This window comes from Nerophis lumbriciformis, linkage group LG04 (assembly GCF_033978685.3).
Source record: "Nerophis lumbriciformis linkage group LG04, RoL_Nlum_v2.1, whole genome shotgun sequence".
NCBI lineage: Eukaryota > Metazoa > Chordata > Actinopteri > Syngnathiformes > Syngnathidae > Nerophis > Nerophis lumbriciformis.
This window is the reverse complement of record NC_084551.2, coordinates 66,639,895-66,663,566: the sequence shown is the minus strand read 5'-3', so window position 1 is coordinate 66,663,566 and position 23,672 is coordinate 66,639,895. Positions and strand designations below refer to the sequence as shown.

The 23,672-nt window shown below is 39.4% G+C and overlaps 1 protein-coding gene and 1 long non-coding RNA gene across 6 annotated transcripts in view; one reads left to right on the top strand and one right to left on the bottom strand.

Annotated features, from left to right (window-relative positions):
• Nucleotides 1-900: 900 nt before the first annotated feature.
• LOC133605447 (polycomb protein SCMH1-like) overlaps nt 901-23,672 on the top strand; it is a 47,650-nt gene continuing 24,878 nt past the window's right edge. For 2 of the 4 annotated variants that reach the window (XM_061958790.1, XM_061958786.1), the window contains exons 1-8: nt 901-1,059; nt 1,267-1,377; nt 7,739-7,810; nt 7,928-7,993; nt 8,065-8,135; nt 11,271-11,505; nt 11,591-11,679; nt 14,286-14,532. In XM_061958790.1, the coding sequence (XP_061814774.1) occupies nt 7,786-7,810; nt 7,928-7,993; nt 8,065-8,135; nt 11,271-11,505; nt 11,591-11,679; nt 14,286-14,532 (733 nt within the window). In that variant the 5' untranslated portion in view covers nt 901-1,059; nt 1,267-1,377; nt 7,739-7,785. Of the gene's footprint in view, nt 1,169-1,266; nt 1,378-7,738; nt 7,811-7,927; nt 7,994-8,064; nt 8,136-11,270; nt 11,506-11,590; nt 11,680-14,285; nt 14,533-23,672 lie in introns of all 4 variants that reach the window. The other 2 variants (XM_061958789.1, XM_061958787.1) reach the window with 2 other exon arrangements.
• Nucleotides 7,656-23,672, bottom strand: part of LOC133605448 (uncharacterized) — an 83,034-nt gene continuing 67,017 nt past the window's right edge. For both annotated transcript variants that reach the window (XR_009815144.2, XR_009815143.2), the window contains exon 4: nt 7,656-7,795. This is a non-coding gene — a long non-coding RNA (uncharacterized lncRNA). The remainder of the gene's footprint in view (nt 7,796-23,672) is intronic.

The window sequence follows — 23,672 nt, the reverse complement described above, 5'->3', positions numbered from 1 at the left end:
TGGTATGAGCTTTTAAACATAACCCGTTAACTGCTGCCAATCAAATGGTGAATAAAATACTCTTTAGGGTTTTAGGGTTCATATGTTTGTAAATCTGACTGTGATGAAGTCAGTGCCTCACCAGCCATCAACCTCACCGCACGTCACTGATATATATATATATATATATATGTATGTGTGGGGAAAAAAAATCACAAGACTATTTCATCTCTACAGGCCTGTTTCATGAGGGGGGGTACCCTCAATCGTCAGGAGATTTTAATGGGAGCATTCGCATATTGAATATTCAATAACATGGCAAATTCTTGCTAGAATTTGCCATGTTATTGAATATTCAATAACATGGCAAATTCTTGCATCCAGCACACCTTACAATAGTGGTAATAAAAGATGCAACCTATGCTTGAAAGAGAAACTGTTTATTATATACCGTCCAGACCTGTCATCCCTCAACAAGCGCAGCGAAATTGTAACAACATGCCGCCATAGACGGAAACACCTCCTAGGTAACACATGAGCCAATCACCACGCCCCTAGGCCAGCCTGTACCCACCCACTCTGTGCCCTATATAAACCATGGTATGCGAATGCTCCCATTAAAATCTCCTGACGATTGAGGGTACCCCCCCCTCATGAAACAGGCCTGTAGAGATGAAATAGTCTTGTGATTTTTTTTCCCCACACATACATATATTGCGCTCTACTACGGTATCGAGCACTATTTTTTGGATAACCTTATTAAGACATATATATATATATATATATATATATATATATATATATATAAAAGGTTGGGGACCCCTGCTGTACAGTACTGTATTAGCATCCTTTCCTGCAGTACTACCATTTGGCCACTAGATGCCGTAGTTTCCCCTCCTTCCAAACTATCTTCCCCCTTTCTTCCTCATCACCAAGTAGTGGGAGGGGGAAAATGGCGGCCAGGAGATGAACACACACGCTCGCAATGTCGCCAACATAACTCCTCCGAGAGACGGTCTTCACCCCGAAGGCGGCCCACCACAACCAACGCGCTTGCCTTGGCGAAGGGGAAGTGTGCTGGTACGTTCGCGTTCCGTCATTTGTTTGAGAAATGACGTCAGCGGCCAGCATGCTAAGCTAGCTACTAGCATGGCTGTGGATGTGTCACAGCCTAGCGCCGATCGTTCACGTAGGCGATCCACTCACACTCACAAGTGGGTTTTTTTTGTTTTTATTTAATATATATATTGTTCATTCTTCTTCATCCCACACGGGGAAACAACACAGGTGGTGGGTCGCTGCAATTTGAGCGCCCAGTTTGGCGGAAGAAAAAAGGCGCACTTCTGTCATCCAGTGGAGATAAACAACACTGCTCAGCGGTTATGAAGTTGGTCTAAGGTAAGTGTGTCTAATATTACAGCCTATTATCGTCCGGAAATACGATCAGTTGTTTTTTTACGGTCAAATTATTATCCAGTCTTAACTGCAATGTACACTTGCCGGACACTTCATTAGGTACACCCCAAATGCACATACACTATATTGCAGGGGTGTCAAACTCAAATACAGACAGAGGTGGGTAGAGTAGCCAGAAATTGTACTCAAGTAAGAGTACTGTTACTTTAGAGATTTATTACTCAAGTAAAAGTAAGGAGTAGTCACCCAAATATTTACTTGAGTAAAAGTAAAAAGTATGTTGTGAAAAAACTACCGTATTTTCCGCACTATAAGGCGCACCGGATTATTAGCCGCACCTTCAATGAATGGCATATTTCATAACTTTGTCCACCAATAAGCCGCCCCGGACTATAAGCCGCGCCTACGCTGCGCTAAAGGGAATGTCAAAAAAACAGTCAGATAGGTCAGTCAAACTTTAATAATATATTAAAAACCAGCGTTCTAACAACTCTGTTCACTCCCACCCAAAATGTACACAAATGTGCAATCACAAACATAGTAAAATTCAAAATAGTGCAGAGCAATAGCAACATAATGTTGCTCGAACGTTAATGTCACAACACACAAAATAAACATAGCGCTCACTTTCTGAAGTTATTCTTCATTCGTAAATCCTTCGTCTTCGGTGTACGAAGTGAAAAGTTGGGCAAATTTACGATCCACTGGCAGATGTTGGCGTTGTCTGGCGCTGCCTCCTCGTCTTAGTGAAGGTGTGTTCGCCTTCTGTCATCCATTGTTCCCACGCAGTTAGCAGTCTAGCTTCGAATGCCCTGTTGACACCAATATCTAGCGGCTGGAGGTCTTTTGTCAATCCACCCGGAATGACGGCGAGTATTGAATTAAGCGCGTAAGCGTGTCTCTCAATGTGCTGTTATGAGCGAGCAAATATAACAACTACACTACCCAGCATGCAACGATAGTTACGAGCATGCGCGGTAGCCCTGAGAAGCGTTGTTGTATGCTGGGAGTTAGAATGTGGTTATGAGCACGCTGCGAGTAAACGTTGAGAACTCAGTTAACACGCCTCGTCTGCATTATTTATAATTAGACAGACAACACACTTAATAGGAGCCATTTTGGGGTCTTTACATAAACACACAAATGGAAATGAAACGTCACATATCCCAGCATGCACCGCGCGCTTCTTCTACGGGGAAAAAAGATGGCGGCTGTTTACCGTAGTTGCGAGACCTAAACTTTATGAAAATGAATCTTAATATTTATCCATATATAAAGCGCACCGGGTTATAAGGCGCACTGTCAGCTTTTGAGAAAATTTGTGGTTTTTAGGTGCGCCTTATAGTGCGGAAAATACGGTACTCAAGTACTGAGTAACTGATGAGTAACATACACACTCATATATATATATACCGTATTTTCCGCACCATAAGCCGCCCCGTGTTATAAGCCGCGCCTTCAATGAACGGCATATTTCAAAACTTTGTCCACCAATAAGCCGCCCCGTGTTATAAGCCGCATCTAACTGCGCTACAGGGAATGTCAAAAAAACAGTCAGATAGGTCAGTTAAACTTTAATAATATATTAAAAACCAGCGTTCTAACAACTCTGTTCACTCCCAAAATGTACGGTAATGTGCAAATGTGCAATCACAAACATAGTAAAATTCAAAATAGTGCAGAGCAATAGCAATAACTTAATGTTGCTCCAACGTTAATGTCACAACACACAAAATAAACATAACGCTCACTTTCTGAAGTTATTCTTCATTCATAAATCCCTCGAATTCTTCTCCTACGGTGTCCGAATTAAAAAGTTGGGCGAATACGGGATCCAAAATGGCCGGCTCCGTCTCGTCGAAGTCATCAGAGTCAGTGTCGCTGTTGTTTTTCCAGCAGTTCCGTGAATCCTGCCTTCCGGAAAGCTCGGACCACAGTTGAGACCGAAATATCCACCCAGGCATTTACGATCCACTGGCAGATGTTGGCGTATGTCGTCCGGCGCTGTCTCCCTGTCTTAGTGAAGGTGTGTTCGCCTTCGGTCATCCATTGTTCCCACGCCGTTCGCAGTCATGCTTTAAATGCCTTGTTGACACCAATATCGAGCGGTTGGAGTTCTTTGGTTAATCCACCCGGAATGACGGCGAGTGTTGTATTTGTGTGCTTCACTTGTTTTTTGACACCATCTGTGATGTGGGCGCGCATGGAGTCGTATATCAACATGGACGGAGCTGCGTGAAAAAAGCCACCCGGCCTCTTCGCGTAAACTTCCCTTAACCACTCGCTCATCTTTTCTTCATCCATCCATCCCTTCGAGTTAGCTTTTATGATGACGCCGGCTGGAAAGTTCTCTTTTGGCAAGGTCTTCCTTTTGAATATCACCATGGGTGGAAGTTTCTGGCCATTAGCATGGCAAGCTAGAACCACAGTGTGTCGCTTAGTAGGAGCCATTTTGTGGTCTTTACAGATGTAAACACACAAAGGAAATGAAACGTAATACCCGCGCGCTTCTTCTTCTATGGGGGCGGGTGCTTACCTTGGCGGTTGCTTACCGTAGAAGAAGAAGCACTTCCTCTTCTACGGGGAAAAAAGATGGCGGCTGTTTACCGTACTTACGAGACCGAAACTTTATGAAAATGAATCTTAATATTAATCCATATATAAAGCGCACCGGGTTATAAGCCGCACTGTCAGCTTTTGAGTAAATTTGTGGTTTTTAGGTGCGGCTAATAGTGCGGAAAATACGATAAAAAGTATGTTGTGAAAAAACTACTCAAGTACTGAGTAACTGATGAGTAACATACACACTCATATATATATATATATATATATATATATATATATATATATATATATACATACATATACATTGATATATACAGTATATCATTTATATGTATTTATTTTGCTGTTTTTGTTTACATGTTAAAGGTGTTTTAATGAATATACATGCATGTTTAACATATAGATTCCTTTCTTTAATGAAGACAAGAATATAAGTTGGTGTATTACCTGATTCTGATGACTTGCATTGATTGTAATCAAACAGTAGTGATGATAATGTCCACGTTTTCAAATGGAGGAGAAGAAAAGTTCCTCCTTTCTGTCTAATACCACATGAAAGTGGTGGGTTTTTGGCATCCTATTTGTCCAGCTTCCATATTCGTTTTTATACACTTTACAAGAAATATATTGGCGTCAAACTCCGTAGCTTGCTAGCTTGTTTGCGCTGGCTTTCGGAGACTCTTGTTTTGAAAGCGCAGGCGCGATGGAGCGTCCTCATGTGCGGTCAGTCTTGAGGCTTTTGACGGGATGTACGGTTGAAATAAAAAAAGTATATTTTTTCCTTCACACTTTTGATTGATTGATTGGAACTTTTATTAGTAGATTGCACAGTACAGTACATATTCCGTACAATTGACCACTAAATGGTAACACCCCAATAAGTTTTTCAACTTGTTTAAGTCAGGTCATGTGACCACCTGGCTCTGTTTGATTGGTCCAACGTCACCAGTGACTGCATCTGATTGGTGGAACGGAGTGAAACGTCACCAGTAAGGCAGGCACTTTGAAGGTCTGTCTGACAGACCAAAACAAACAAAGCGTGCATTAACAGATCGATAAAAATTAGTAGCGAGTAGCGAGCTGAATGTAGATAAAAGTAGCGGAGTAAAAGTAGCGTTTCTTCTCTATAAATATACTCAAGTAAAAGTAAAAGTATGTTGCATTAAAACTACTCTTAGAAGTACAATTTATCCCAAAAGTTACTCAAGTAGATGTAACGGAGTAAATGTAGCGCGTTACTACCCACCTCTGAATACAGAGTGGGCCAAAATTTAAAACTGAACAAAGCCGCGGGCCAAGGTTGAACAAATTAACCTTTTAATAGGGACCCAAACACGTTTTGCATTGAATATTGAACAAGCAAGGCTTATAAAACTTTATAGTGACATGCAGAATCGAGTTTCAAATAATAATAATAATAATTAAAAAATATCAATGGCATATCAAATACAATTTAAATAAAAAATTGAATGCCTCTTTTCTATTTGCAGCCTTCTGAGGTAAATATCAACATTAACTTTTTCCACAGGCCATACCTGCCAACTACTCCGGTTTTCCCGTAATTAGTACGGTTTTCATCAACCTATTCCGGGTTACGGTTGCGGTGATAAAAAATACGGTTTTTCATTCATTTAAAAAAAAAATTTTTTTTAAAGTTTTATTCACGAAATCGCGTAACAACAATGACAATCGACACTGCTTCCCGTAACTTCCTATCGAGCCATTCCGAATGCCATGCGCGAGGCTATTTATAGCACCGCTGCCAAGCACGAGGCACCTGTTGCCCATTGTTTCCAAACGAGCGAACGATCATGGAATCAGCCGGAGAAAAATCGCAAACGAGTCTTAAACCGAAAAGAAAACTGCAGTCATTCCATGAAGAATATTCAAAAGCCTATCCGGGAATAATTATCCGTTCCAAAAAGGGTGAAAACTACGCGAATTGCACCTTGTGCAGACAAGATTTTTCGATCGGACACGGAGGAATTAGCGATGTAAAAGATCACGTTGGGACAAAAAAACACAAGTCTAATGCCGCTGCTAAATTTGTATTTTAGCCACAAAAAGGTAATGACACCAATGTTATCTATTGGAATTGTTTAGTACTGTTATACTGTTAAAAGTGTTTATACTATTTATGCTTTCAAGTCCAAGTTGAAGAAATCTTGTTAAATGTTGACAGCATAACTACCAAAATACAGAAGTATGTCCTTAATATTTTTGCAGTGCTATTTCTGTTGAAAAGTTCAAATGATTACATTAGAGATGTGATGTGCCACTTTTCAAGTGTCTGGTGGCTTCAATTAATTTTCATTAATTTTTCATATTTTGAATTCTTTTGAAAGGCTTACAAAAAAACTACATTTGAATTGTAATTCCATGCTATTGACAGGACTATTAATTTTAATGAAGTTAGCTTACCATGTTTACAGTATGATAATTGTGATAGAAATGTGAATTTTAGGCACAGAATATTTTTTACAATTGAACAAGGCAGTAGATTATACAAGCTTGGACAGAAAGTTAATAATGACACCAATTTTTTTTTTAATGGAATTGTTTAGTACTGTTTTACCATTTGTTTACTGTAAAAAGTGTTTATACTTTCAATGAACAAATTGAAGTCTTGTGAAAGGTTGACAGGATAACTGGCATTAACTGTCAAAATAATTTCAAACTATTGAAGTTAGCTTACAGAATAAACATGTCAATCAACCCATATGATTTTTGCTGTAATATTTTTGTTTTGAAAAGTCACTGTGACTGATAGAAAAGTGATGGTTTTAGCAACATTTTAACCTGTCTGAATGCAATCAATCATTTTGCGTCGGGGGGTGAACCCTCCACCAGGACTTTGTCCTGGACCTACGGCCCCTGGACCCTGGCTACTAGGTTTTTCTGATTTCAAAAGTTGGCAGGTATGACAGGCTAATAAATTTGAAAACAAAATAATGAATAAACCAACCATTCTGGACTTTAAACTGCTCAGTTTGCAACACACTGATCTAATCTGATGTGCCCAAGCCAGATACCTGGCATCTTTTCTTGGATGCTAGTTCATTAATGTCGGGGCTCAGGCTTTGAGCTGAGGCAACCTTCATTATCGAACGAAGGTGTTCATCAGTCATTATATCTCATATTCCACAGTCTTGGGGGTGTGCCTTACAGGCACTGCTTTTAACGTCCGCTTTTCATCCCTTCTAACAACGTGCCGGCCCAGTCACAAGATATGAACGGCTTCTGTACGCACACACACGTGAATGCAACGCATACTTGATGAACAGCGATACAGTTTACACTGAGAGTGGCCGTATAAGCAACTTTAACATTGTTAGAAATGTACGCCACACTGTGAATCCACACCAAACAAGAATGACAAATACATTTTGGGAGAACATCCACACAGTAACGCAACATAAACACAACAGAACAAATACCCAGAACCCTTTGCAGCACTAACTCTTCCGGGACGCTACAAAATACACACCCCCGCTACCACCAACCCCCCTTTTAGAACACTATTATTCTTATAATGTGTATTCCTGAGAATTAGCTGTTTTTAAGGACTGACTGCAAAAAACCTAGTAAAATATCTATATTAAAGAGCTATAGCATTTTGGGACTCTACTGCAAAAAAATGTGTCTTTTCAAAGTTTTTTTACGGGCCGGTCTGATGCATTCTCGGGCCTGAATTGCCCTGTGCTACACCTACCATGAAGTCTTCTCGTGGTCTCGCACTGTTGTTGTGACTTTTTCCATGTTTTCTCTGCTCTTAAAGGGTAAACGTCATTGTCCAATCTTGAGCTGGGTCCATACCGTTGGAGCATGAGGAAGCCTATGCCACAGAAAGGTAAGCAAATTATTGATATGTTTGAATTATTTTTAAAGCAAACATTAATTCTTGCAGGTTACTTGTTGAAAGGAGAATACATTGAAGATGAGTCTGTTTTGTCTGTTTGCTGTCTAGCTATAGAGTGGAAAGATGCAAGAAAGATTAAGCATACCCGCAGTGGACGGCCCACACTGTATCAAGGTGATTAGCCCCCGACAGCCAACTGTTAAAATCAAAGTATTAGTTGGTTTGTAACTCTTATTTTTCCACAGGACATTTCAGTTGGGATAAGTATCTAAAAGAGACGGGCACCAGTGCTGCACCCGCACAATGCTTCCGACAGGTAAGCTAGATCAATCTACCGTATTTTCCGCACCATAAGCCGCCCTGGGTTATAAGCCGCGCCTTCAATGAACGGCATATTTCAAAACTTTGTCCACCTATAAGCCGCCCCGTGTTATAAGCCGCATCTAACTGCGCTAAAGGAATGTCAAAAAAACAGTCAGATAGGTCAGTCAAACTTTAATAATATATTAAAAACCAGCGTGATGTGGGCGCGCATGGAGTCGTATATCAACATGGACGGAGCTGCGTGAAAAAAGCCACCCGGCCTCTTCGCGTAAACTTACCTTAACCACTCGCTCATCTTTTCTTCATCCATCCTTCCCTTCGAGTTAGCTTTTATGATGACGCCGGCTGGAAAGGTCTCTTTTGGCAAGGTCTTCCTTTTGAATATCACCATGGGTGGAAGTTTCTGGCCATTAGCATGGCAAGCTAGAACCACAGTGAAGGATGACTTCTCATTCCCTGTGGTGCGAATATTCACCGTACGTGCTCCCGTTGTATCCACAGTGCGGTTCACAGGAATATCAAAAGTCAGTGGAACCTCGTCCATGTTGATAATGTTCTCTGGCCGGATCTTTTTTTCAGCTATCTTGTTTTTACAATATGCAAGGAAAGTAGCCAGCTTTTCTTGAAAGTCTTTAGGCAGTTGCTGTGAAATAGTAGTCCGTGTGCGGATGGAGAGATTGCGTCTTTTCATGAACCGGAAACCTGTCGCTTAGTAGGAGCCATTTTGTGGACTTTACAGATGTAAACACACAAAGGAAATGAAACGTAATATCCGCGCGCTTCTTCTTCTTCTTCTACGCGGGCGGGTGGTTGCTTACAGTAGAAGAAGAAGCGCTTCCTGTTCTATGGGGGCGGGTGCTTACCTTGGCGGTTGCTTGCGTAGAAGATGAAGCACTTCCTCTTCTACGGGGAAAAAAGATGGCGGCTGTTTACCGTAGTTGCGAGACCGAAACTTTATGAAAATGAATCTTAATATTAATCCATATATAAAGCGCACCGGGTTATAAGCCGCACTGTCAGCTTTTGAGTAAATTTGTGGTTTTTAGGTGCGGCTAATAGTGCGGAAAATACGGTATACCCTGCATGTATAGTATCTCACAAAACATCCAACATATTTCAGCAAGCATTTGTAAAAGCTTGTATAGCGGTACATACTTACTATCCACTGAAATTGAGTCAACACACAGCAATCATTGTCTGGCAACGCAAGTGAGTACACCTTCCTGTGAACATGTCCAAATTGTATGGGTGTAACGGTACACAAAAATTTCGGTTCGGTACGTACCTCGGTTTAGAGGTCACGGTTCGGTTCATTTTCGGTAAAGTAAGAAAACAAAATATACATTTTCTGGTTATTTGTTTACCAACATTTGTGAACAATGGCTTTATCCTTTTAACATACCTGCCAACTACTCCGGTTTTCCCGTAATTAGTACGGTTTTCATCAACCTATTCCGGGTTACGGTTGCAGTGATAAAAAATACGGTTTTTCATTAATTAAAAAAACAATTTTTTTTAAAATGCGCGAGGCTATTTATAGCACCGCTGCCAAGCACGAGGCACCTGTTGCCCATTGTTTCCAAACGAGCGAACGATCATAGAATCAGCCGGAGAAAAATCGCAAACGGGTCTTAAACCGAAAAGAAAACTGCAGTCATTCCGTGAAGAATATTCAAAAGCCTATCCGGGAATAATTATCCGTTCCAAAAAGGGTGAAAACTACGCGAATTGCACCTTGTGCAGACAAGATTTTTCGATCGGACACGGAGGAATTAGCGATGTAAAAGACCACGTTGGGACAAAAAAACACAAGTCTAATGCCGTTGCTAGCGATACAAGTGGAAAACTTTCAACGTTTTTCGGATTTTAGCCACAAAAAGGTAATGACACCAATGTTATCTACTGGAATTGTTTAGTACTGTTATACTGTTAAAAGTGTTTATACTATTTATGCTTTCAAGTCCAAGTTGAAGAAATCTTGTTAAATGTTGACAGCATAACTACCAAAATACAGAAGTATGTCCTTAATATTTTTGCAGTGCTATTTCTGTTGAAAAGTTCAAATGATTACATTAGAGATGTGATGTGCCACTTTTCAAGTGTCTGATGGCTTCAATTAATTGTCATTAATTTTTCATATTTTGAATTCTTTTGAAAGGCTTACAAAAAAACTACATTTGAATTGTAATTCCATGCTATTGACAGGACTATTAATTTTAATGAAGTTAGCTTACCATGTTTACAGTATGATAATTGTGATAGAAATGTGAATTTTAGGCACAGAATATTTTTTACAATTGAACAAGGCAGTAGATTATACAAGCTTGGACAGAAAGTTAATAATGACACCAATTTTTTTTTTAATGGAATTGTTTAGTACTGTTTTACCATTTGTTTACTGTAAAAAGTGTTTATACTTTCAATGAACAAATTGAAGTCTTGTGAAAGGTTGACAGGATAACTGGCATTAACTGTCAAAATAATTTCAAACTATTGAAGTTAGCTTACAGAATAAACATGTCAATCAACCCATATGATTTTTGCTGTAATATTTTTGTTTTGAAAAGTCACTGTGACTGATAGAAAAGTGATGGTTTTAGCAACATTTAACCTGTCTGAATGCTAATAACCATTTTGCGTCGGGGGGCGAAGTGAACCCCCCACCAGGACTTTGTCCTGGACCTACCGGGGCCTGCGGCCCCTGGACCCTGGCTACTAGGTTTTTCTGATTTCAAAAGTTGGCAGGTATGCTGTTCGTGTTGTTACACCCTCCTACAACACACCGACGAAAGTGAGAAAATGGCGGATTGCTTCCCGATGCGCTCCGAGAGCGAATAATAGAAAGGCGTTTAATTCGCCGAAATTCACCCATTTAGAGTTCGGAAATGGGTTAAAAAAATATATGGTCTTTTTTCTGCAACATCGAGGTATATATTGACGCTTACATAGGTCTGGTGATAATGTTCCCCTTTAAAGTCGTATCTTAAAACAAAGAAAACAATCTGAAGTTGTCGTAGTTGTACTTTTTAGGTATTATGCCATGATTTTACCCATCTGGCCCACGTGGGAATAGATTTTCCTCCATGCGGCGCCCTGAGCTAAAATGACTTTGACACCCCTGATGTAGAGCCTTACGCCCCCACTCAATGAGTTCAAAGCGGGCATGAAGCTGGAGGCGCAGGACCCACGGAACACCAGGTCTACTTGCATCGCCACCGTGGTGGGCCTGACAGGGTCACGGCTGCGCCTCCGCCTGGATGGCTCGGACAACAAGAATGACTTCTGGCGCCTGGTGGACTCGTCAGAAATCCAACCCATCGGCTACTGCGAGAAGAACGGGGGCATGCTGCAGCCGCCGCTCGGTAAGGACACGCGTACGTAGGCATTGAGCTTTACAGGTTTTTAGTAAAAATTCATAAGTTTCTGCGTATTGTATCGTCGCCTCAGGTTTTCGTCTTAATGCATCATCCTGGCCTATGTTTCTATTGAAGACACTAAATGGGGCTGAGATGGCGCCTCCTCGCATCTTTCACAAGGTACTTATACAAAGCTCACAGACTAATCCCAGATTTCTATTGTATGTCTAATGGCTGCAGAAGGGCGCCCTGACCATTTTCATTCTAGTCAATGGGTCGGTTTCCACTGCCGGCGGACCCATTGCTCACCTATCGCAACCCCGCGCTAAATATACGCAGAGCGGTTTTTTTGACGGTCGCCGCAACACAGCACATTAATTTAGCTAAAATCTGCTTGTTCGGGACATGAAGTCATGCACAAACACAAAATAGTCGGGTTGCAATCACGTGACCTAGAGGCGTCCATCCATCCATTTTCTACCGCTTGTCCATTTTGGGGTCGCGGGGGGTGCTGGAGCCTATCTCAGCTGCATTTGCGCGGAAGGTCGGGGTACACCCTGGACAAGTCGCCACCTCATCACAGTGACCTAGAGGCAGAGGTGGGTAAAGTAGCCAGAAATTGTACTCAAGTAAGAGTACTGTTACTTTAGAGATTTATTACTCAAGTAAAAGTAAGGAGTAGTCACCCAAATATTTACTTGAGTAAAAGTAAAAAGTATGTTGTGAAAAAACTACTCAAGTACTGAGTAACTGATGAGTAACATACACACACATATCATATATATATATATATATATATATATATATATATATACACACATTTATATATATATACATATACATATATATATATATATATATATATATATATATACACATATATATATATATACAGTATATAATTTATATTTATTTATTTTGCCGTTTTTGTTTACATGTTAAAGGTGTTTTAATGAATATACATGCATGTTTAACACATATAGATTCCTTTCTTTCATGAAGACAAGAATATAAGTTGGTGTATTACCTGATTCTGATGACTTGCATTGATTGTAATCAGACAGTAGTGATGATAGCGTCCACGTTTTCAAATGGAGGAGTAAAAAAGTTCCTCCTTTCTGTCTAATACCACATGAAAGTGGTTGGTTTTTTGCATCTTATTTGTCCAGCTTCCATATTCGTTTTTATACACTTTACAAGAAATACATTGGCGGCAAAGTCCGTAGCTTGCTAGCTTGTTTGCGCTGGCTTTCGGCGACTCTTGTTTTGAAAGCGCAGGCGCGATGGAGCGGCACTTTTATTGTGAAGACAGGAACTGTGCAGTCAGTCTTTAGGCTTTTGACGGGATGTACGGTTGAAATAAAAAAGGGTCTTTTTTCCTTCACACTTTTGATTGATTGATTGAAACTTTTATTAGTAGATTGCACAGTACAGTATATATTCCGTACCATTGACCACTAAATGGTAACACCTCAATAAGTTTTTCAACTTGTTTAAGTCAGGTCATGTGACCGCCTGGCTCTGTTTGATTGGTCCAACGTCACCAGTGACTGCATCTGATTGGTGGAACGGAGTGAACGTCACCAGTGACTGTATTTGTTGAAACGCAGGCACTATGAAGGTCTGTCTGACAGACCAAAACAAACAAAGCGTGCATTAACAGATCGATAAAAATTAGTAGCGAGCTGAATGTAGATAAAAGTAGCGGAGTAAAAGTAGCGTTTCTTCTCTATAAATATACTCAAGTAAAAGTAAAAGTATGTTGCATTAAAACTACTCTTAGAAGTACAATTTATCCCAAAAGTTACTCAAGTAGATGTAACGGAGTAAATGTAGCGCGTTACTACCCACCTCTGCAGAGAATAGAACAAGGATGGACAATTCAACCCTTAACTCAACAATGAGTAGATGAGTGTTATGTGTGTGTATATGTGTAAATAAATGAACACTGAAATTCAAGTATTTCTTTTATATATATATATATAGCTAGAATTCACTGAAAGTCAATTATTTCTTTTATATATATATATATATATATATATATCCATCCATCCATTTTCTACCGCTTATTCCCTTCGGGGTCGCGGAATATATATATATGAAATACTTGACTTGGTGAATTCTAGCTGTAAATATACTCCTCCCCTCTTAACCACGCACCCGCCCCAACCACGCCCCCCGCACCCACCCCCACCTCCCGAAATTGGAGGTCTCAAGGTTGGCAAGTATGGATTAGACAAATACATACTAATCAAACATATCGCATAAGAAGGGACTGATGAAAAATTAATTTATATACAATTAAGCGGTAGAAATGGATGGATGTATTGTGTTTTAAAATAAATAACTACATTAATAATTACAATTTTTTAACACAAATGTAATAAAGCTTCACCACTTAAGTCATACTTTTTGCATTTAAGAACCGTATCTATGACTTTAGCTCCAATTGTCTTTTTTGTTTGATATTGTCATTTTTGCCACAAGATGTGGAAAAGTGTATTACAACTGAGTACTACTGTGGCCCATATGGACCACAGCAGAGAAACAGATATTTGTTTGGCGTTGTAATACAAGTAACCCTTTAATTAACAACACATAATTTTCCACCCTTACGCACGCATTTGTAAAAATGAAAGCCTTCCTCATAAATAAATATTTGCCTGGTACCCTCTCCTGTTGAGTAAATAAACTAAGTTCTACACCCACCTGTTTATACAAGGTGCACTAACTCATTGTGCTTTCCATACCGTGACCCTCTTCCTCCCTTTTTTAACATCCCCTAGCAGGAGCCTCCCACTCCGGAGCAAAACTTCTTCCAAGTGGGTATGAAGCTGGAGGCGGTGGACCGCAAAAACCCTCACTTCATTTGCCCGGCAACAGTGGGCGCCCTCCGCGGAGTGGAGGTACTGGTCACCTTCGACGGCTGGCGGGGGGCCTTCGACTACCACTGCCGCTACGACTCTAGGGACATCTTCCCGGTCGGCTGGTGCACGCTCACCGGGGACAACCTGCAGCCGCCTGGAACCAGAGGTAGGAATCCTTCTAAGGCTGCAGCTAACGATTATTTTTCTATCGATTAATCTATAGATTATATTTTCGATTAATCGGTTAATCTATAGATTATTTTTCTCGATTAATCTATAGATTATTTTTCCTTTTACCGATTATTTTTTTTATTTAAAATGAAGATGAAAAAATAAATGTAGGCCAGTTTTTTCAAAAGGCATGACTTTTATTTACAAAAAAAAAGTATGGCCACTCAGTCATGACAAAATATTCTGTAACAATGTAAACATTTAAAACTTTTAACATGTAACAAAATTAAAAGTAGCTTATTTGCTTTTTAATGTGCAAATATAAAAGTAAACATCCAGTGCAAATCTTAATATTCTGCAATAGTATAAGCAATTCAAAAGTAAAAGTATTGCTTATTTTGCTTTAAAATGTGCAAAAATAAAGATAAACATCCAATACAAAAAAGTGCAAAACGAAATATTCTGTAACAGTGTAAACATTTCAACAAAAGTAAAAGTATTGCTTATTGTGCTTAATAACACAACAATGATAGTATGATTAAAGTGAAAGTTAATTGTTCGTTTGTACATAGTATACTGTATGTAACTGTTAATGTTGTAAAAGGTATTTGCACAACTAATTAACGTTAGCGTTAAAGAGGAGCACATCTTTGTAAACACTGAACAGGCACGCCAATTTACAACGCAGATACAAATGACACAATCATGTTTTTGTGTAATGATGACAACGTATACTCACGCAGACGATTGACTAGTTGATGGTGATGGCAAGAACGCTGTCGGGTGTTTTCTTTTCAAATGTTCGTTCATAGCCGTTGTGCTGCTATGATAGGCCATTTCCGCTGGACACAGTGTGCATACAACAACTGTCAAGTGTTTTGCTTTTTTCGCTGTGCTTATCCCACACTTGAAGGGATGTACCAATGCTGAATGTGGTTTCTGGATTTCACTCAAAAGACCAGACCGTAGTTACTTATTCCTTTTATTTTCCTTTAGTTTGCAACAGTTTTTCCAACGAAGAAACAGCTTCTTTTTTCTTCTTTAGTCTTTTTAGCAGTCTTTAGCAGTGTTAGTAGACTTTAGTAGACTTTAATTTCTTTAGCTGTCTTTAGTAGCCTTTAGCTTCTTTAGTAGGTGAAAAACCTTTAAGGACAAAACACCACAAGATTAACATGCTGTAAAAAATCAATCAATTATCAATCCCATAATTTACAATTATTAATTAGGCTATCAAACTCTTAACCATTAAACAAGTGCATGAAAATGGACACATCTTTTCCCTTTAAGTTAAAACAGATTTTAAATAAATTGTCTCAACATAAATGCACCAAGATACATATAAAGTACGTTTAACACCAGAAACACAATAGATAAATGCAACAGAAAACCCAATATGCAAATACATAAATACCTAACCAATTAACCACCTATTTAGATACATACTTAAAATCCATATTCAATATAAATATATTATTAATTTAGCAGTGAAACATGCAATCTTAAACGATGTCTACTGGTAGAAAAATGCCCCTTTTTCTATGCCCTCACCAGCAGCCAATGATCCAACACAGTTAAATCCAACACTTTAAGTTGAGCGACTTCGCCCTCCTGATGAAGCAAACTGCTCCAACATTTATCAAACTAAGCAAAGAATATCAACACTTCCTTACTAAACAACAGTTACACAAAACACCGTGTGTATTTAGCCTCCAGACTAGGCACGCTACATGCGCACACCACCCCCGCACTCCCCATCTCACCTGCGCAACAGGTGCGCCACACCCACAAAGAGAAATAAAGTGCAATTTTACCGGCTGTCCGTTCAGCTTTTGGTTTTGGTACACTTTTGGCACAACTCTGGGTTATCTGTAATGAACAAAACCTTTCTCCACTCTGCGGTGGCGTCTTTTGTACTCCTTGAATTGACACAGCGGTCTAATTACCGGGCTCGCGCGCCAGCAGATGAGACGGGAGTGCGCCGCGTTATACCTGCGCGTGAACGTAAACTGATCGGCTCTGATCATATAAGCCGACTGGCCGAAATAATGCCGAATTATATACATTTCCTGGGGTTGCCTAGGTGAATAGGGATGCGGATGTGCTCTAAGATAAAATATAATTTTATTCAGTGGGGTTTGGCTGGTTGCTAAGCAGCCACGGTTGCGAGCTCGCGCATCAGCTGACGAGACAGCTGTTCGCCGCTACAACATTATTAGGCCGTTTATTGAAATACTCCCACACTTTTGACGACTTTTGGCGTGCTTTTTTCCCCTCGCTCGCACCGCTCGCATCGTCTGCTTTGCGCTCCGCCATGACGGTAGTGTGACGTAAATATGCGACGCGTCGACTCACAAAAACGGTGTCGACGTATTTACGTAACCGATGACGTCGACTATGTCGACGCGTTGTTGTTTTTTTTGTTTTTTTGTTTTTGTTTTTTTTTATTAAATCAACATAGAAAAAAACACACGATACACTTTCAACTAGTGCATCAACCCAGAAAAAAAAAACTCCCTCCCCTATTCACACTCACACACACCCACTCACACAAAAGGGGTTGTTTCTTTCTGCCAACAATACTCTGGTTTCCACAAAATGGACAACACTTCTGCAAGGGACACAGTCCCTGAAGCACACTTGATTGTTTGTGCTGCTGGTCCACTAACATTTTCATTTAATTACTATTTTTTCTTTCTTTTTTCTCCCTTATGTAATTACTTTTATATTGTTTACTTTCCTTTTTATCCAAGAAAATATTTATTTATCTTATCTATAAAAAATAAAAATAAAAAAGGAAAGAAAGGACCTTATCTTCACCAGACCTGGTTGTAAATGAAATTAGCTTCGTTTAAAGGTTGTTGTTTTTTTAAACCAGGTCCAGTCCAGATAATGTCCAAGTCGGGTCCAGCAACACACACCTTCATTCATGTACACTGAGAAAAAACAAAAAAACAAAAAAAAACAGAACATTTTGGAACACAACAGATTGCATATAATCTATAAACAAAATTACATTTTAAAAACAAAAACAAAAAAAAGTATGTACTGTCCAATTTATGTTCAGGTCACTAAAAGTTAGGGAATACAACAACAGATAGCATATAATCTATAAATAATTACACTTTCAACATAAGCCTTTGAGGACTTCCCATCTTTTTGTTATGTTTTTTGGCATCATTTTCGTTTTCAACCATGTAACTTTCTAAAGTTAAAAAATACTGAATAAATGTTTTAAAGAAAGTAATACTAAGTGAATATCTGTTTTTGGCCTTAAAAATAAACCTTTTACCGAGTACTATAATTAAATTGATTAAATCATGATTGTCAATGAACTCTCCCAAAATAACAGAAACCACATCAAGCTTCATAAACAAACCAATCCTTAAACACATTTTTTCAACTTCCACCCAAAAAGAAGACACAATATGACAATACCAAAACAAATGCAGGGTGGATTCAGACTCCTGACAACAAAATCGGCAGTCATCTGACTCTGTCATATTCCATAATTTTAACATTTTCCCCGTGGGTAAGAAGTTATAAATAATTTTAATTTGAAAATAACGATTTTGCACATCAATAGTAGTTTTATAGAATAGTTTGAATATGGCATCCCACGGCAACGGGCAGTCAAAAAAGTCCTCCCATTTTCCAAATGTGTTGTATGGGGCAGCCTTCAAAGATTTCTTTATTAAATAAAACTTGTACATTTTTCTATTTATTTTAGTTCCTTTTTGCCAACTCGAATTTCTTATTAGAGGTTTACAAACTAATAATTTAGTAGTTCCATAATTAATTATTTGTTTCCATCTTTTCCCAATGACTCCAGTTAGTTGATTAAATGAAAAGCTTGAGCAAGCATCACCATACATAGTTATAAATTCTTCATACTTCATAATCTTACCATTCTCATTTATAATATCATTGACAAAAATGATTCCTCTTTCAAACATATTTTTCCAAAAGAAAGGCTTTCCATCTATTACAATATTAGAGTTCATCCATATTATCTGCTGCAAAATATCGTCTCTTTTTTCTGGCACATAAAATTGAAAACACCACCATGAGTGGATTGTTTCCTTTATGAACCCCGCCATGTTTCCCAGCAGACTCTCTACATAAGAAAAATGGGAGGGGATCACTTGTAAAAAAGGATACAATTTATTTTGATAAAATACATGTTTTTTGTCCAACAGGACACTTGTGTACCACTCAGTGTTGAAATACATCTTTGGAACAATTGATGCTTTTAAAGACAGACACATAGCTTCAAGGTTGAGAAGTTTCAGGCCCCCATATTCATACTCATTGTACAAAACCTTTCTTTTAATCTTTTCTGGTTTGCCATCCCAGACAAAATCGAAGACCCTCCGCTCATAAATCTTAAAAAAGTTTTGTGATGGAGCTGGTAATGACAAAAACAAATAAATAAATTGAGGAACAATTAACGAGTTGACAATAGATATTTTACCATACAAGGTTAAATCCTTCCAGTGTTTTTGTGAAGTTAAGCGCAACATTTGCTTGTCTTCTTCAAGGTTTGGAAGACAAGCATGACAAGTGATGCAAGGAACGGGCGCACCGGTGTAAATGTGCTGAGAGGACATATTCCAGTCAAATATGGTTGTCAGAGATGGTGGGAGGAGGGAGGAGCGAAGAGTGGCATTGAGCTCCTGGATAGTAGTTTTTTAATCTGCAGTAGAGGAACAGTCGAGCTGAGACGTTTGACTCTTGTTTAAGCAGGACAGCGAAGGTAAGACGAGCAAAAGGACAGAATTAATTTAAAGTGATGGAAGTGTTTGAGTGTGTGTGTGAACTCGCTGAACTCTACCTCGAGGGGAGGAAATGCTAGACGAGAGCGTGCTTGCTTGCTACAAACTTGTGTATTTGTAAAGGCTGCCACTGATCAATGAACATGTAACCTAAGTATATTCACAAAGAATCAACCAAGCTGTGCTGATCGATCAACTTGTGGTGTTTTTCCCGGCTTCACGGTTGCTCCCGTATGAAAAGTTGTTGTAGCTTGCAGCAGCGCATTTATCAGCATTCCTCTGTGGAAGTGTATTTAATTTATAATCCCCACAGGCTGCATAGTGTATATTTTGTATGCTTCTGCTTCTGATTTGCTGTCGGGTTGACATCTGTTGGCAGCAAGCTTCCTTGTAAGGTGTTGAACCTTTAGGCCTCAAAGGTTACTTGTTTTTAAATCACAGCCGTCAGGCATTTAGAAGGTCGGCGAAGTGCAAAATAAATCCTTACGTCTTGTCTGGATTTGCTATTTTCTTTTTTCTTTTTGCAGTTGATGCACCTAACGCTTGCTTGTTTGTATTTCCCAATAAGGTGTTTATAAGAAACTGTTCTAAATGATAATAGCGTATAACCTAGGGGTGTAACGGTACGTGTATTTGTATTGAACCTAGGGATGTCCCGATCCGATATTTGGATCGGATCGGCTGCCGATATTTGCCAAAAATTGCGTATCGGCAAGGCATGGGAAAATGCCGATCCAGATCCAGTTTAAAAAAAAACTCCGGTTCGTGTTTTCCAACGCACCGATTTAAATAATACATTCCACTTTTCTGCTGCTCCCTAATTTCCGTTCCGCATTTTCCAGCACACCTTCAACACATCCACAGGTCTGTGAATTCTCACGCAGTTGCTTTTAGCTGCTGGCATTACACGACAGGCTCTTCTCACTCTTTCCTGTGTCTCCCTCTCACAGACAGCAAGTGCACCTTCTTACACACGTCACATACTGTCACGTCATACGTCACATACGTATACGCCCTCCCCGAGCAGAGAGGTAGCAGCATGGCTAACGTTAGCTGTGATGCTAGCGCAGCCATGCGAGCAACGCTCCCTCTAAGGTGCTCGCCTGTGCAATTGCGCACTGTTTAAGCGTCCTCTGCGCATAGCAAATCTATGCCACGCACAAAATCAAATAAAAAAATAAGCGCATAACAATTTTCGACACACGGACACGACAGAGAAAACAGTTTTCGTCATCATTGTTCAAATATTGTAACGTCTGTCGAGACGCTTATCTCCATTCGGTGCCACACGCCCACACCATCAAAATGCAGAGGCAAAGATTTCCACATCAACACCGTATGAAAAAACTTGTGATTTTTTTTTGTTGTGATTTCCTTCTCTGCATGAAAGTTTAAAAGTAGCATATATTAATGCAGTATGAAGAAGAATGTTTTAATGTAGACATGCAAGCCTTGAAAGAACATTTTGAAAATCAAGACTACATTTCCTGCAAATGGGTGCATTTCTACCCTATATTTTAACTTTAGATTTATTCTCATATCAAACTCTTTTGGCTGTCTTTTTGACACTTACCCTCCACACCCTGGATTATAAATAATGTAAATAATTCAATGTGATTATCTTGTGTGATGACTGTATTATGATGATAGTATATATCTGATAGTATATATCTGTATCATGAATCAATTTAAGTGGACCCCGACTTAAACAAGTTGAAAAACTTATTGGGGTGTTACCATTTAGTGGTCAATTGTACGGAATATGTACTTCACTGTGCAACCTACTAATAAAAGTCTTAATCAATCAATCAAAACACATAGAATCATCATACTGCTGTGATTATATGCATCAAGTGTTCATTCAAGGCTAAGGAAAAATATCGAGATATATATTGTGTATCGCAATATGGCCTTAAAATATGGCAATATTAAAAAAAGGCCATATCGCCCAGCCCTAGTTCAATGATGCCATTTCTGTTTGTCATGTATAATTTAGTCTATTTTGTGTTTATCCTTGAATAAACAGGTCAGTTTCTTGTTACCAACCATTGTGTATTATTCAAACTCCCCTAATTCAGCTGGCTAGTTGTTATCAAGAGTACTAAAACCCTTTTCAACATGATTCTGACAACTAAGTAGGCTAAATAACTTTAAACTTTAATACATGCTCGGATAGGCCAGTATCGGTCAGTATCGGTATCGGTCGGTATCGGATCGGAAATGCAAAAACAATATCAGTATCGGATCGGAAGTGCAAAAACCGGGATCGGGACATCCCTAATTGAACCGTTTTGGTACGGGGGTTTCGGTTCGGTTCGGTTCGGAGGTGTACCGAACGAGTTTCCACACGGACATATTAGTAGCATACCGCACGTTGTGTAAACAATGCACACCGAGGCACAACACACAGCATGCTAGCAGCGACCGGGCTACGACAACATGTTTAAAGCCAGAGCTGGAAAACCCTCCTGCCTCGTTAAGATCTCCCGTTTGGGAACACTTCGGCTGGGCAATACAACAATGGAGGACGGAGGTTTGCCGACATTATTCAGCAGCTGCTTCTGACAACACGTCAAACATGCTAACCCATTTGAAGCAGCCTCTCCTCGGCGAGTCAGGCAGGGCTAAAGCAATAACAAATGTTTTTATAGCAGCAGATTTAAGTCCAAATTGCATTAAAAACTAGATTTTGACCCACTTCTATGGTGGAAGAACAATAAACCCATATATCCTCTTACTGCCAAGTCAGCCAGGCTGGGGGGGGGGGGGGGGGGAGTTAATCTGAGGCTGAGTTGACTTGAAACTGTTTAATGTTGCACTTTTTATATGTACAAGAAAAGTTGTGTCATTTTATTTAATCTGACCAACAACTTGAGGCAGTTTAATGTTGATTAACAAGGGACCCCGACTTAAACAAGTTGAAAAACTTATTGGGGTGCAGTGTTTCCCACAGGGCAGGCATCTATTTGTGGTGGTGTGGTCGGGGGCCGGGGGGTGGCGGCGGCAGCGGCGATGACCAAGAAGAACGCGGAGTTGGAATATAATTACAACACTTTATGCACATATTTATATACAGATTTGAACAATTAGTTATTCACTGAAATATATTTATTAATTGTGGTTATTATAAAAAATATATCTTATAAAATATAAACGCTAAAATGTCTCTTAAAGCTCTGCCCCTTTAATTAGTGAATACTAAATAATTTAACTTTAGCCTACTACTACAACCATATTATTTACCAGCAACATAAAGTGAAACAGAGGCAGAGGTGTATGTTTTGTCGTGGTCCTCTCTATAAGGCACATAAGAATATAAATTAGGACCCTTTTCATGAGAAAAGTGCATTTCTGATCTGACCCTGCTTTATTTTTCAGTGTTTGCTGAGTCTCACCTGTTCCCTCCGCCCTAATTTTTCTACTTGCCCGACTTCTCAAATCTACTTGCCCCAATATTTTTACTTGTCCTGCCTAGGTTTTTTTCTGGCTGTGTAGTGCTCATGGCTTATATCTTACTAAAATCCTTCCCGTTGACTATTTACAACACTACACAGTATTTATTATTATTATTATTATCTATAATTACATTTAAATGGCATTGCATACATGTACAATTAAATGCTATTTCACATTATTTGACCAGTAGCAGTTACACCCATCTGAACAGGTCAGCCACCTGTTTAAAGCGCGATCACAGTTGAAATCTTGAAATGAAGGGCCTTTAATGGCCAAAACATTAACCTGGACAACATTTTAACAGCTGGTTGGCTCAGATTTTAGGACCCGAGTCAAACAGCGGCGGTGTTAATGAAGCAGCGTCAGGCTGCTCACCGTCAGTGAAACGCTCGGTGAAATCGCGGATTAACGTTAAATATATGACGAGCCGCGAGCGATGCAGCTATAACCTATCTACCTATAATCTATATTACCCTCGTATTTTGATCCCGTCCGTCTTCGTCTTCTTCTTCTTCTTCTTCTTCTTCTGGCCCACCAGGTGAATTAAGTGCTATTGGCGGAGTTACAATGCATAGTAGGCTACCGCCACCTACTGCACCGGAGTTGTAACTACAAGGTACATTCACAGACAGAGTCCCATTGCTTTTATGAGCGGTCGAGCGAGTCAAAAGCCGAAAAATCCATTTGTGGCGGACGTAATTCTTTCGTGGCGGGCCGCCACAAATAAATGAATGTGTGGGAAACACTGGGTGTTACCATTTAGTGGTCAATTGTATGGAATATGTACTGTACTGTGCAATCTACTAATAACAGTCTCAATCAATCAAAAAAAGCATTTTATATGTAGAAAGGTTTTGTTAAGAAACCATTCTGAGCCTTATCTTATTTAGTTTTTATTTTATATATG